Source organism: Xenopus laevis, chromosome 4L (assembly GCF_017654675.1).
Source record: "Xenopus laevis strain J_2021 chromosome 4L, Xenopus_laevis_v10.1, whole genome shotgun sequence".
NCBI lineage: Eukaryota > Metazoa > Chordata > Amphibia > Anura > Pipidae > Xenopus > Xenopus laevis.
In genome coordinates this window covers 139,827,950-139,844,307 of record NC_054377.1, presented here as the reverse complement: position 1 = coordinate 139,844,307, position 16,358 = coordinate 139,827,950, and the positions used below count along the sequence as shown (strand labels likewise).

The 16,358-nt window shown below is 39.2% G+C and overlaps 1 protein-coding gene across 3 annotated transcripts in view; it reads right to left on the bottom strand.

Moving 5' to 3' along the window:
- LOC108713588 (copine-9) overlaps positions 1-16,358 on the bottom strand; it is a 215,977-nt gene that overhangs the window by 82,344 nt on the left and 117,275 nt on the right. Inside the window, exon 9 of one of the 3 annotated variants that reach the window (XM_041590878.1) lies at positions 14,642-14,686. The exons of 1 other annotated variant lie outside the window; for it this stretch is intronic. In XM_041590878.1, the coding sequence (XP_041446812.1) occupies positions 14,642-14,686 (45 nt within the window). Of the gene's footprint in view, positions 1-9,250; positions 9,332-14,641; positions 14,687-16,358 lie in introns of those variants that run through there. One more of the 3 variants, XM_041590879.1, reaches the window with a different exon arrangement.

Genomic DNA, 16,358 nt, shown 5'->3' with positions numbered 1-16,358 from the left:
ATGAAACTCCTGATCAGGTGTTAACACTTAGGGGCACATTTACTTAGGGTCGAATATTGAGGGTTAATTACCCCTCGATATTCGACCGTCTAAGTAAAATCCTTCGACTTTGAATATCGAAGTCGAAGGATTTACCGCATTTCCTGCGATTGAAAGATTCGAAGGATTTTAATCCAGCGATCGAACGATTTTCCTTCAATCAGAAAATTGTTAGGAAGCCTATGGGGACCTTCCCCATAGGCTAACATTGATGTTCGGTAGGTTTTAGGTGGTCAAAGTTTTTTTTAAAGAGACATTACTTCGACTATCGAATAGTCGAACGTTTTCTAGTTAGAATCGTTCGATTCGAAGTCATAGTCGAAGGTCGAAGTAGACAATTCGATGGTCGACGTAGCCAAAAAAAACATTCGAAATTCGACGGTTTTTTTCTTCTATTCCTTGACTCGAGCTAAGTAAATGTGCCCCTTACTTTTGCTTAGCAATCATGAACTCTAATATTCACCAGCAAATGATTTTATATTGCAAGCAACGCGAAAAATTAGTAAAATTGCGATTTTAAACTCAGGCAATTTTAACTACAGTCCCCCTAATATCTTGTATACCATTGTATTTGGTGTTTTATACCAAAGAAAGACCACTACCTGTATATCCTATATATTTATAAATGATACAGTATATATTTATTGGTTACTATTTCTAGGTATGTTATTGGGTGCTATGGGCAAAGGTGTTTTTCTATGATGGAGAATATTATGAGTGTGGATAGAGATAACCAGCAGTTTGTTCTCCCAGTGCCCTTCTCCGTGCAGCCAGTCCTACATCTATTACCAAGATTGTGCTTCAGATAAACAGACTATTATTTTATTGATCTGTGCCCAATGAGTCACACTCTGCAGTTGTTATGGCAACAAGATAAAATTCCTTACACATCCCAGAATATAGAAGTCAAGCTATTTTCAGACATTAAAGGATGAACGGTATGGGTGCAGGCAAGCCATGGTAGCAGGTAGGTGAGCTTTCCATCCCCATTGCACAACCAAACAAAAAGAAACATAATGGGGGTCATTTATCAACACTGGGCAAATTTGCCCATGGGCAGTAACACATGGCAACCAATCAAATTGCTGCATTCATTGTTCTACTTGCAGCTGGCTTTAAAAAGCTAATCACTGATTGGTTGCTATTGGTAACTGCCTAGTGTTGATAAATGAGCCCCACTGTCCGCTACTGCCATCTGTGTGCAAATGCCATAGTATTACTGGACAGTCCATGGGCTGCTAACTGATATGCAAAAAATGTTTATTGGGGGTGTATAAAAATGGAACCTCTGCTACTGTATAAGTACGGCTAGTGTACAAACCAAAGTATCCAAGTAAATACTCTCCAGTTTTTATTGAGTTCTCAGCAGAAGTTTTAAGCAAGAATCCCCTTCTTCAAGCGCACCCCCTACGCAAGGGCCCTCCAGTGCCTATTTCATCTTAAACACAGGACAGCCCTTCTAGCTTTGGTTTCTAGTGTCCCCAATGTTTTAATATGATCTGATAACCTTACTCTTCTTTATAGAGTAAGCAAGGCTGCACTTTTTATCGTTCCACAAGAAGAGAATATATTGGCCTTTGATAAGGCTCTTTTGTTGATTGAGTAGGGCCACTGACCTGCCAATTCTGCTTCTTCCCTACATTTGAAAAAGTATAAAGTCCTCCTATACCCATTCAGTCAAATCCCTTTTTACTTGGAAAAGGCTGCTAGATAAACTACTATCGCTGTCGTTGAAAAATCCACAGCGCTGTAATATTTATTTAAAGGAGAAGTCCACTTTTACATTAAGGGTTACTGTGTTATAAAAGATTAATATATATATATATATATATATATATATATATATATATATATATACAAATTAATTACTTAATTAAAAAAGGCAAAATAATAAAATCCCATTTTTACCTAAAACCTCCAATATATTTTTACATTTTTACATTTACAGTTTTTATAAGAAACCTGAATGTATGCAGTGAAATTCTCCCTTCATTTACTGCTGTGGATAGGAATTGTCAGACGGTCCCTAACTGCTCTGCAGGGAAACAATCATACTTATGAACAGCAGGGGGAGCCCCGCCTTACTTCCCAGCCATGCAGAACTCAAGCAGCTTTGTTTGTTTCCCTGTAGAGCAGTCAGCGACTGTATAGAGATTTGTATTGGATTTAATTTTTGCCTTTACATCCGCTTTACTGTTTCCAACTCCAGCTGCAGGGACCAAGATCATGGAGCCAGATTTAAACAGATAAACTGGGATTCTATTTGGAGGATTATTTTGCTGAAGCCACTGGTTCTGCAGAGTTGGAGAAAGTTTGTATTAAAGAATACAAAAACTATAAACTCCACATTAGATTACATGACAACACAGGACCCAGTGCAGTCTGTATATTCTGATCCCCCCTGTGGCCAACTTTGAAAGCATAAATCATTTGTTTGATTAGGCTTGTGGTGCAGTAAGTTCATGTTTATGTTTAGTATATAAAATACAGCATTTCTAGCCTTATTCTATTTTAGACTTTACATGCCCTTTCAGTAATTAACCTTCCTATTCTGACTCTACCCACCCTGCAGCTAAAAATCAGATTAGCAGATTCCCTGACCACAGGAACTTACAATTAAAACTATCTTGACCGTGATGCTTTCGTTTTACCATTATTCTTATTAGTCTTCCATTTCAATTTCAGAACGACTTCCTGGTTGTTAATGTAATTGCAGTTTAATTTCCAAGGTTGAGGGATGCAAAGAAAAAAAAACATTCAAAAAATATAAAAATGAAGACCAACCGCAAATTGTATTAGAATTCTGCTACATAGAAACCATGCTAAAAGTTGAATAACCATAATATTAACTCCATGTCATTGTTACTTTCTTTTAGTTTATATATGTATATGAAAATTCCTCAACCAACCTTTTGTTTTCAGTTGCAACCAACACACACGCATGCTGTGAGTCACTGACAGATTTCTCCAGGTTTGTCAGGCTGATTCCAGCATGAGTTTGCAATGCATACCTTTGATTTCTAAAAAAAATAGTCATACAAGAACTAAAGTAGTGAGAGGTGTAGAAGCAAACTAGATGCCCTCTGGGTTGCTGATCTGTACTGGTTTATGCTTCTAGGTGGCTAATCATTAAACATTCGGTAACAATTGAGCTAGTACATGCACAATTCTATTACAGGCAGTTAAGGCAGTGTAATTACATTTTTGGTGACAGATTCCCATTTAATCACATTACCCAGGAGACAGGGGATTACAAGTTCCCCATTTGCACAATCCATCGACCCCTGCATCAGCTGTACCATCCATTCCAGCACATTAAGTACAGGACATGGAATACTAGTTCAATAGAACAGATACTTCTCTATAACATTTGGAGGGCAGGCCATTATGATTGTTCTTGCTTTTAAGTGATTGTAGATAAAATGTTCACAATTAAACGTTTAAAAACGAACGGCAAGATAATTTTCAATATTTAAAAGCGTAGCTCATTAGGTTAAAATTTAGGGGCAGATTTATCAAGGGTCGAATTTCGAGGTGATGGGAGTTTTTTTTTTTAAACTGCCATCACCTCGAAATTCGAATAAAAAAGCCCAACTGAAATTTAACAAAAATAAAAAAAAAAAAAAATAGAATTTTTTAACTTCTGGGGAATAGGCTGTATTTGATCGTTCAATTCAAATTTGGATCGTATTCGATCGAAGTATTTTCCAAAAGTCCACCAAATGACTCCAAATGCGTTCTAGGAGGTCCCCCATAGGCTAAACAGCAATTGGGCAGATTTTAGATGGCGAATAGTAGAAGTAGAATTTTTAAAGAAACAGTACAATAAATTTCGATATTCGAATTTTGTTCAAATTCTATTCGAATTTGGACTGTTCCCTATTAGTACACTATTCCCCTATTAGTACACTAAAATTACCTCGAAATTTAAAAATTCGAAGTTTTACTTTGACTCTTGATAAATCTGTCCCCAAGCATGCTATAGAATGCCCTGTTCTTACCCTTTTAATATGGAATTCACGTTTATTCATAAAGGTGGTACAGACAACCTGGAAACCTCCTGATGAACCATCCGGATACTGATAAACGATCAGTAAAATTCAACTTTTGAATGTGACGTGCCTCTGTATATGGCTGTGCAGGGAAGAAGCAGCTTTTCATGGCTCTGAATGGGGGATTGCAGCCCTTGTACTAAGATATAAGGATCAAACCAGATACTGACAAATATGATACAGTACATCTGGAAAAGTAATACAGGTATGGGATCAGTTATCTGGAAACCCGTTATCTAGGAAGCTCCTAATTACGGAAAGACCATCTCCCATAGACTCCATATTAATCAAATAATCCAAATTTTTTAAAATTATTTCCTTTGTCTCTGTAATAATAAAACAGTAGCTTGTACTAGATCCCAACTAAAATATAATTAATCCTCATTGGAAGAAAAAACAGCCTAGTGGGTTTATTTAATATCTACATGATTTTCTAGTAGATTGAAGGTATGAAGATCCAAATTATGGAATGATCCGTTATCTGGAAAACCCAGGTCTCGAGTATTCTGCATAGCAAGTCCCATAAATGTACTACCTATGCCCTTTGCTGTTTTTGTCAATAAAAATGTAATTTTCAGTCATTTTGTTGCCTGTGGTGAGTGCACAAGGAAATGTTCTCTACATTCAGCTGGCACTTGGGCAATATAGTAATTTTTCTGACGTTTCTATACTTTGCATTTACCAGCCTAGGGCAGATCAAGGGAAGAAGAAGGTGGTACCCCCAGTGAATTTGGGTTTTGTTGTTCCTTAAAGCATAACTTCTCCTGTAGACTAGGAGTGAGGTTTAAGCCTTGCCTCGTGCAGGCTCAGCCACCACCCAACCACATCTGCCTCTGGAGCAATAAAGGATCAAGAGTCCTTAGTCCCCAGTCACTGAAAGAACAAACAAACTAGTTTGTGCGAATGCGGATACAGTGAGACAAGGTACTTTAGGTTTACAGATAGACATGCATACATGCATAGAAGTCAAGGTGCGTCAGGTTGCCGAGCTGCCAGGTGGGGTGGGTGGCATGGTTGCAGCTGACCTAGGGGTGCTCAGCTTAGAAATTCAGCCCATCAAAATTAAAATGTTTAGGTCTCCTTCCACCCCAATCATGAGCTTGGGGATGCAACTGAAAACAAACTCCAATCAAAATGTAAATGTTCAGTTCCCCTTCCATCCTGATCATGAGCTGGGGGATGCAACTAGAAACAAACCCCAATCAAAAATAAAATGTTTAGGTCCCCTTCCACCCAAACATGAGTTGGGGATGCAACTAGTACAAACCCCAAACAAAATTTAAATGTTCAGGTCCCCTTTCACCCCGATCATGAGCTTGGAGATGTGACTAGAACCAAACCCAACTCTACTCCAAATGAATCCTATGCTGCTCTTTAGCAAAACACCATGGGTGCTCATAGGTAGAACACCCTTGCTTTCATATAGAGTTAACCTGTGTAAACACTTAAAGAATGGCATGAAATGCCAGTTCCTTATACACATAGTCCAAATAATAAAGGTCTATTATTGGCTGGGCAGTGCATGTTTAATCACCGGTCCTCACTGTCACTCACTGTCTGTCGGCTCGTTCTACCATGTAGGCTTTAATCACTCAGATGGGAGTGAGTTGTTCTCGGGTGAGATCTCATAATGAACCTTACAGCAGCATTAAATAAAGATTTTTGCTGTGAACATTTCCAACCGCTGAGCGCCTCATTGTATGGGGATTTTGCTTTCAGAAATACTGCTCTGTCAATCCAACATTTCTCCTAAGGATTTAACAAGCCTTTCAGAGATGAAAGGTACCAAGCGCTTCAATGTCCAATGTGGATTGTGATGCATTCGTTGATTTCTAAGAAAAGGTGAGGGTTTAATAAGCCGTTGGGTGAATATCAGAAAATATGTTAACGTGTTAAATTTAGTTTAAAATGTCTTCCCCCCTAAGTAGAAGAGTAAAAAAACAGTAAAATGATTTCATTATAAGTTATATAAGTTACTGCAAATTTAACCTCTTCCCTCTGACGACTGTTGCATTGACCAATAGGTTAAAGGGATCCTGTCATCGGAAAACATGTTTTTTTCAAAACAAATCAGTTAATAGTGCTACTCCAGCAGAATTCTGCACTGAAATCCATTTCTCAAAAGAGCAAACAGATTTTTTTATATTCAATTTTGAAATCTGACATGGGGCTAGACATATTGTCAATTTCCCAGCTGCCCCTGGTCATGTGACTTGTTCCTGCACTTTAGGAGAGAAATGCTTTCTGGCAGGCTGCTGTTTTTCCTACTCAATGTAACTGAATGTGTCTCAGTGGGACATGGGTTTTTACTATTGAGTGTTGTTCTTAGATCTACCAGGCAGCTGTTATCTTGTGTTAGGGAGCTGCTATCTGGTTACCTTCCCATTGTTCTTTTGTTTGGCTGCTGGGGGGGAAAAGGGAGGGGGTGATATCACTCCAACTTGCAGTACAGCAGTAAAGAGTGATTGAAGTTTATCAGAGCACAAGTCACATGACTTGAGGCAGCTGTGAAATTGACAATATGTCTAGCTCCATGTCAGATTTCAAAATTGAATATAAAAAAATCTGTTTTCTCTTTTGAGAAATGGATTTTAGCGCAAAATTCTGCTGAAGCAGCATTATTAACGGATTCATTTTGGAAAAAATGTTTTTTCCCATGACAGTATCCCTTTAAGGGAAAGGGAGGCAGGGAAAATAAAGGGATCTGTGACTTAAACATTATCTTACTATACATAGTGCTCAGCCTCAGCCTAGATCAAAAGATAAAATGGACAATTAACGTTTTATAATTTTTTCTGGGAGAATCACCATTATGTCATAGAAGCATAGCTGTGCTGTATACAGCCTTAAATCTGCCTATTACTGCCATCATACAATAGGCATTAATTTAAATATGCACACAATGTGTAATTGCTGCCCAATACATCTTTTTCACAAATTGGTTTGATTATTTTTTTCTTACAGTTGTCGAGATATTAATGGTTTATTGGTGTGCCTCTTCAACCTAACATGTTTTCTGACTGCAAACAACCCAACCATACTGTATGTCCATAGTACAATGCCAATTGCTGGCTTCTGCTGGAATCAGCCAATTAGAGAAGAGAAAAATCTGTCGGTGACTCACAGCAAGAGTGTGCTGGCTGCAGCTGTAAAAAGAGTTTGAGAAACTCGCAAATAAATCGTAAAATATATCAGCAATGTAAAGAAAACATTGTATTATATATTAAACAGAATTATTAAACAGAGTTTATTCTGGGTGTTTTTCACCAGTATTCGTATAATTTAAATTGACAAGAGTGGCACCAAGCAGATTTAAGCCAATTTGTTGCCTTTCATACTTTCCCTTTAAAAAGGCCACTGCTGATTCCCCAGTAAGTTAACCTACACATTGCAGGATAATGAGGCAGCCTGCAGGGAAATTAGCCAGCCTCCCAAGGAGAATTAATAAGCTTCTGGCTGCATTTTCAGCAGATACAGACAGAAGGGCCGCCGTGCAGCCCAGAGCCATAGCTGTGATGCTGATATAAGTATTTCATATGAAATGTCCAATTATTCTCATATTTATATTAATATCCCTTAGCAACTGGTATTATAGTTCTCTAAAATACTCTCCTGGAAAGGGTGAATCTAGTGGTGGATTTCCATAGGTCCTATCCGGGCCCATAAATAAAAGGGTCAGCAGAGGTGACAGGGCTTAGGTGGGTTGGGGGCAGAGCACCACCCAGGGCCATATAGACTACTCAATACTTGTACTGATGATATTCAATGGTTTACTGCAATCATTAACCATTCTGAATGTACCTTCTAGTGGCTTTAGTAGCTCTGTCTGTCTCGTGATCCTACACCTAAAGGGTTTCCTTCTCCTAAAATCGGGGCATTCATCTCACCATGCTATGGACTCTCATCTGCTCTCCTCACTGATAGGTCCAAGCGACTGAATTAGCTGACTTGTCTTTTATATGCTGGGGGGTACCTGACTGATCCTGTCTGTATTAGATGGAACTCTATATTGGCATCAGAAATGAGGGACCAAAGGGGGCTGCCTCTACAAATTTTCAGCCCCAGTTTCAATTTTTATTGTGGGAAGGCCAGCAGGACCCAACAAAGGTTTTTAAAGAGCATGACCAAAACCAAGCGTCTGCTTCCCCCCACCAGATTATGCTTCAGGTCCCGTGGGATTCTAACCCACTTGCGCAGGACAGGCATCAATACAGTTGACTTACCTTTGGCCCACCCACTATATTCTACCCCAGGAAAACACCCTTCTACCAGGAGGAACTCCAACACCTTTACCTCTCCAATGGCACAAAATACCGGGACACTCCCTGGGATAATTGACAAGTATTTACTGCAAATAATGCTTTTCATTGACATTTACAACAGAATTCACTTTAGGGCTTTCATCTCACCATGCTATGGACTCTCATCTGCTCTCCTCACTGATAGGTCCAAGAGGCTGAATTATCTGACTTTTCTTTTATATACTGCGGGTTACCCGACTGATCCTGTCTGTATTAGATGGGACTCTATATTGGCGTAAGAACTGGGGAACTAATGGGGGCTGCCTCTCCAAATTTTCAGCCCCAATTTAATTTTTTATTGTGGGAAGGCCAGCAGAGTCCAACAAAGGTCTTTGAAGAGCATGACCAAAACCAAGCGTCTGCTTCCCTCCACCTAATTATGCTCCACAGCCCATGGGATTCTAACCCACTGGCGCAGGACAAGCATCACTACAGTTGACTTACCTTTGTCTCACCCACTATATTCTATCCCAGGAAAACACCCTTCTACCAGAAGGAACTCCAACACCTTTACCTCTCCAATGGCACAAAATACTGGAACCCTCCCTGGGATTATTCCCAAGTATTTACTGCAAATTATGCCTTTAATTGACAATAACAACAATTAAACACATTTCTTGGGTAGGAAAATGGTTAATACTGCACTATTTATAATAAAATATTCAGCATGGCTCTCTAGAAATGAATAGAAAATATATTCAAGGTGCAAAGGAAAAAATAGGGCCCAGGAATACAAATATGACAAAATGCCTTAGAGGTGCACGTTGAGGCATGTAATGTACCGACCCAGGGACTCTTCCCCGCAGGCAAGGAAAATGAGTGAGAGGAAGGGTTTTGTATGAATAAGGCAATTCTTACCTGACAACACCAAGGCTTTGTGTACTGAATTAGAATCCAACCCCCCTGCACCCGTCTAATTAAATCACTCAGCACGGGGAGATCACAATTCAGAGATGTTATTATTGATGCTGTATCTTTATCCCAGGAATTCTGCACGTTGCAATTAAAGGGGAGGGGGGAACGTTAGCGCCTGCAGACACTGGAGAAATACACGCGAGTAACTACCCAGGATATCAGAGAGCTTGTTTGTGGGTTGGAAGAGCGGTAATTAAATTCACCGTAAATGATCGTTTTGATATCACCGAGTTAATTGGGAAACTGGGGCTTAGGTTGCGTTTGGTCTGCAAATTTCGAGAGGGATGCTGTGAATAATTGTACATGATCGTGGTTTAGTTCTTTGTTAAGTTTATTAACCCTTCCCATAGAGTCTGTAGAACAAACACAAGCACTTTGGAGATCCACCACTGACATCACACTTACACTGACAAACAAAAGAGTTTCTTGATGTAACTTGGTACTAGTATTGTGGCTTAGGTGTATAACCTGCATGAACAGACCCAAGGTTGCCGGGAGATAGGAGAATGTGCTGGGCTATAATAAAGCTGCTCTATCCTCCCAGGAAACAAAGTAGCTCGCACTATGCAGAAAGGTTCCTCATTGGGGACTCCTTTCTATTGGCCTCAAAGAGGTCTCTTGAGAAATCAATAGTAATTCCTTATTCCAATCTGTGGGCCCAGCCATTTAAGGTAAGATTGGGGAAGAATTTGCTCTTCTGAATAAACCTAGAAACCCAATGTAAAGGTACTTATGGATGAGATAAGTAATTAAATATTTATTTGTTCTCCTAGCTATTCTTAGAACTATGCTTTTTCATAGATATGTAACCTAGTTATGGTTTGGCCCTGACCAAATGCTACATCACAAAGGGTAAACTTGAACCAAAAAAGTCCAAAAACCACTGCAAACCACTGGATGCAAGCACTGCCAATATTTATTGAAATGCACCTGGTAGGGCCTGGAACTAGGGGTAGGCAGCAGAAGCATGTGCCTATGGGTCCAACTGGGAAGGGATTCCCTATGTCAGTGATCCCCTACCAGTAGCTTGTGAGCAATATGTTGCTCCGCAACCCCTTGGATGTTGCTCTCAGTGGCCTCAAAATAGGTACTTATAGGTTTTAATTGCATAAAAACTAAGTATAGTGCCAAGCAGAGCCTCCTGTAGGCTGCAGGTCCACATAGGGGCTACCAAATAGCCAACCAATCACAACCCTTATTTGGCACCCCAAGGGACTTTTTCATGCTTGTTGTGCTCCCCAACTCTTTTTACATTTGAATGTGGCTCACGGGTAAAAAAGGTTGGGGACCTCTGCCCTAGGTACATGACACTGCTGTTTTTTCCATTTGCACGGTATTGCAGCTCTGAGCATGAAGATAGAGCAGGAATGAGCTAGTGGGCACTCTGGTGGTGAGTGGGTGGGTTGGGCATGTAGGTATCCTTGCATGGGATCCATTATTTGTAAACCCGTTATCTATAAAGCCTACAGGAAAACCTTCTTCCATGGATTCCATTTAAATCAATCAATTTCTAAAAATGATGTCCTTTTTCTCTATAATGATATAACAGTACCTTGTACTTGATCCCAACTAAAATATAATTAATCCCTATTGGAGGCAAAACAATCCTATTGGGTTTATTAATTGTTTAAATTATTTTTAGCAGACTTAAAGGGCATGTAAAGGCAAAAAAAATAAAATCCCATTTTTACTTTCTTTAATGAAAAAGAAATCTATCTCCAATATACTTTAATTAAAAAATGTGTACCGTTTTTACAAGAAACCTGACTGTATGCAGTGAAATTCTCCCTTCATTTACTGCTGTGGATAGGAATTGTCAGACGGTCCCTAACTGCTCTGCAGGGAAACAATCATACTTATGAACAGCAGGGGGAGCCCCCGCCTTACTTCCCAGCCATGCAGAACTCAAGCAGCTTTGTTTATGACGATCCCTAAGCAGCTGAGACCACACTGAGCATGTGCACAGTCTTAGTCTTGCAAAGATGTTTAACAAAGTTACAAGATGGTGACCCCCTGTAGCCAACTTTGAAAGCATAAATTATTTGTTTTATTAGGCTTGTGGTGCAGTAAGTTCATGTTTACATTTTGTATACAAAATACAGCATTTCTAGCCTTATTCTATTTAAGACTTTACATGCACTTTAAAGTATGACAATGTAAGAAGCCTTATCCAGAATACCCCAGGTCCCGAGCTTTTTGGATAACAAGTGCCATACCTTTACCTTTGGCTCAGGCTCCCACATATAGCAGGATCCCACAGAACATCTGTTGTAGGTAGGAAGAGCAGAGACTCTTCCTACATTCTTATATAAAACAGATGCTCTGTAGGGCCTCCAAGAACACCATTTGTATCTCTTTACTTATACTTTCATTTAAACTTAAATGTTATTTTATCTTTAATTTTTATTTTTAACATTTGTTCCAAAATGTCCTTGGTGCACAACTCATCCGCTAACAACAAAGCACAGAGGAATTCCATTTCACCCACGGGAAACAGATGTTTCAATAGCAGTTGAGAGAATAAAATATATTTTATCAATTTACAATATACAGACATATATAGAATTTAGATTTTCTGACTTTTATCATTAGTCGAGTTAAAAACAGGTTTCCATTTTTAGGCTTGTTCCTAGGCTATTCTTTGTCTGTACTCATATAGAAGAGATAGAGTTAACAGTGGTGCATTGCCGATAAGGTTTGTAGGCAGAAATTGTTATAACAAATATGACAAATGCTAGATTCATTTTTCTTCTTTTTTTTAATCATGAGTGACTGTACTAATGCTATACTGAGAGATTGAGAATATATTAAAACTTATAATACATTTATAAGTAACAGATGTATAACATAGGGATGTCTAACAATTTGCTGGTGGGGCATTGGATACAACTTCCACCATCCTCTGATAGCGGAAATCAAACTCGTTCTTTATATAAATTCCTTGTTTATTATAAGTGATACTATTGAACAGGAGATAACCAATCTACCCCTGCCTGTTCAACATCTTATTCTGTAACTAAGGATATTAATATAAAGATGGTCCTCCTCTTTTCTATGCAGGTATGGGACCTTTTATCCAGAGTGCTTGGGATCTAAGGTTTTCTGGATAAGGAGTATTTCTGTTCTGTTGGTATTTCTATTTCAATTTGGATCTTCATACCTTAAGTCTAGTAGAAAATCATGTAGACACTAAATAAACCCAATAGGCTGGTTTTGCTTCCAATAAGAATTTATTATGCTCCTCCAATGTATAGAGCACTGGTAAGGCCTCATCTAGAATATGCCGTACAGTTTTGGTCTCCATCTCTCAAACAGGACATTATTGTATTAGAGAGGGTACAGAGAAGGGCAACTAAGCTGGTAAAGGGAAAATCTTAGCTATGAGGAAAGACTGGCCAAATTGGGGATGTTCACACTGGAGAAGAGGCGCTTAAGGGGTGATATGATGACTATGTATAAATATATAAGGGGATCATATAATAATCTCTCTAATGCTTTATTTACCAGTAGGTCTTTCCAGCTGACACCCATTCCGATTAGAAGAAAAGAGGTTCCGCCTAAATATTGGGAAGGGGTTTGTTACAGTGAGAGCTGTGAAGATGTGGAATTGTCTCCCTGAATCAATTGTACAGGCTGATACATTAGATAGCTTTAAGAAGGGGTTGGATGGTGTTTAGCAAGTGAGGGAATACAGGGTTATGGGAGATAGCTCATAGTACAAGTTGATCCAGGGACTGGTCCAATTGCCATTTTGGAGTCAGGAAGGAATTTTTCCCCCTCTGAGGCAAATTGGAGAGGCTTCAGATGGGTATTTTTGCCTTCCTCTGGATCAAGCAGTTAGGCAGGTTAAAATAGAGTTAAAAGGTTGAACTTGATGGACATGTGACTTTTTTCAACCAAACTTACTATGTTACTATGTTATAAGTTATTTGAGATCAAACAGAAGTTTTGGATTATTGGATTATTTATCTATGGGTGACAGCCTTCCCGTAATTCTGAGCTTTCTGGATAACGTGTTTCCGGATAACGGATCGCATTTTAGGAAGGCTTTCCACTAGATAGTGGAATATTGATGGCGGGATTTGCTTCCATTCACCCCCAAAAACATTAGCGAGATGTTGGGCACTAAGACCTTGGTCATAGGCATCCCGCAGTTGGGTTGAGGTTAGGGATCGGTGCAGGCCATTCAAAGTGCTTTCACTTCTATCATAGCACTTCAGTTCTGTACAAACCTTGTTTTGAGATCTGAGGCTGAAACAGGTAAGAGCCATCTCTAAATTGTTGTCCTGAATTGAAAAGAATGCTATTGTACATGGTAGCATTAAGATTTTTAAAGGGCCCTACATAAAACCATGAAAAATAGGCTCAAAACATGAATCCTCCGCCACAAAACCTTATAGTCAGTGTTACCATTCTGTCGGTAGGACTATCTTGGCAGCCACCCAAACTACACTTGTCTATTAGTCTGCCAGGTGGAGGCACATGATTCATTACTCAGATGAGAAGAAGGCATGCTTTAGGCTCTATCTGTCTGGGATCTGTAAATGACCCCTTCTGTGTTTTAAATATGCTCAGCACAAATACCTGTATTTCAAACAAGTAAATATTATTCTACTGTTCTTTATCGGGATAAGAAAAACAAAGAAGATACAGTAAATACACAGCGAAGTACAATAAATACATTCCAAGCATAAAATAAAGAAAAGGGAAAAATGCTTAGACTGATTTATGTGCCGCTTCCCCTTTAACTGCGCCAACGAGTGATTTAAACTAAACTTTATTTGTTTATTTATTTTTGGCAATAGGCTCCTTAATTCTATCAGGGCTTAAGATGTTGAACGAATTATATTCAGGCCTAATTATTTGGAACTAAATTGTAACATTTATTTACATATCTGATGCAAGTGTTCTGCTGGAGAACTTTTCTCAAGCCTCAAAGCTGCACTTTTCCTATAATTAAATGAAATAATTAAATGGTCTGTTGGCTGCCATCTTAGTTTTCTAGGCCAGCCCCCGTCTTTGCATAAGATAAACACGGATTATGTCCGCCTGCCCATCCCCCCCATCCCAAGACACAATTAAATGGCAGAACAAATATCCCCAAAAGTGTGAGCTGCTGTCAGGGAAGGTACTGTACATCTATGGTTATTCATTCACCTTCCCTGAGTCTTGGCATGTCCCTTCTTTGATTATTCATTCTCTATTTACCACTCCCCTTCCCCTATGTGTGTGAGAAGCATATATCTATGGGTACTCATCCTATAGGTACCTATTGCATGTCCCTCTTTTGGGCACAATGTATCTGTTGTTATTTATTCTATATGCACCACTCACCTTTCCTCGGTCTGGACAGGTTTCTTCTCTACAGTATGTGCCATTCTATGGGAAAAATTCACAAAAATGGTGATATTGAGAAAAAATAAAAGTGGACATAAAAATGTCGGATTTAACTCCAAATTCACAAACCTCTATCTCCACTTTTGTGAATTTGTCTTTTAAACAGTTTTCAGATTTTTTCCTTCTCACAACATTTTAACGACATTTTTTCTGAATTTGTCTTTATCTCTTAGGGCTCTTTCTGACGAGCGGTTGAAGCTGCGCTCCCCTGTGTTCCGTTTTTCAGCGTTCAGCCGCAGGGGAGCGCAGGAATAGACGCAATAGGTTTTTTCAGTGGGGCTGTACTCACACAGGCGCGTGTAGGCACCGAACGCAGGAAAATGCAGCATGTTGCGTCTCAACCTGCGTTCTGTGCCTACACGTACCTGTGTGAGTACAGCCCCACTGAAAAAACCTATTGCGTCTATTCCTGCGCTCCCCTGGGGCTGAATGCAGAAAAACGGAACGCAGAGGAGCGCAGATTCAACCGCTCGTCAGTAAGAGCCCTTGCTAAACCTTTCAGTCAGCCATCAAATTGCAATTTCCGGGGGGAGGGAGTTCATTTTACCTAGGAATAGGAAATACATACTTTTTTTTCAGGATAAACTGGGATTTCTAAATCTGCCTACGTTTGTGTAGTTCCAATTCTGTAACAAGGTACAAAAATACTATTTCTCATAATACTGTATAGGGATTTGTATCAGAAATACAACACTATTTCTGATACAAATTACTAACACTAAAAAAATGTCTGGGAAGCTTTACTTTTCCTTGAGATAATATATTCACTCAAATTGCTAATATTGCTTCATTCATTAAGCTAAAACTAGTAAAATAATGCAGGTGTGAGTTAAAAAACTTTGACATATAAAATGCACTTTTTTTAAAAAATGTAATCAGTTTTACTCAGTGTAGGACTGAGATGCCAGGGGCCCACCAGAAAACCTTCGACCATGGGCCCACTTTCCAAACTATTATTCCTCCTCTCCTCACTCAACCTCTTTATTCTTCTAGTCTTTTATATCTACTTACTTTATTCTTCCATTATTGAACATTTATTCTCATAAAGAAATAAGGAATGATCATGAAAGAGGCCAAATGGATAGAAGCAAGAGGCCACTGACACCTGGGCCCCCCGGGAGTTTTCCTGGTATCCCGGTGGGCCAGTCCGACACTGGTTTTACTTGTTTTGTTAATGAGGCTTTAACATCTAAAGGGTTAGACAGAAACTTGGGCCCTGACTATAAAATGCTGATCCCTATTAATATGCTAATAATTCCCGAATGGGGCACCATTTCATGTTGTGAAATAAAGATTGGGTGAACCAAAACAGATTAGTTTAGATTTAGAATTGATCTGACACATGGGGGCAGGTTTACCTAGGGTCAAATATCAAGGGTTAATTAACCCTCGATATTCGACTGTCGAATGTAAATCCTTCGAATATCGAAGTCGAAGGATTTATCGCAAATCAAATCGATTCGAAGGATTTCAATCCATCGATCAAACGATTTTTCTTCGACCAAAAAAAGATTGCAAAGCCTATGGGGACCTTCCCCATAGGCTAACATTAACTTCAGTAGGTTTTAGGTGGCGAACTAGGGGGTCGAAGATTTTTTTAAAGAGACAGTACTTCGACGATCGAATGGTCGAATAGTCAAACAATTTTTAGTTC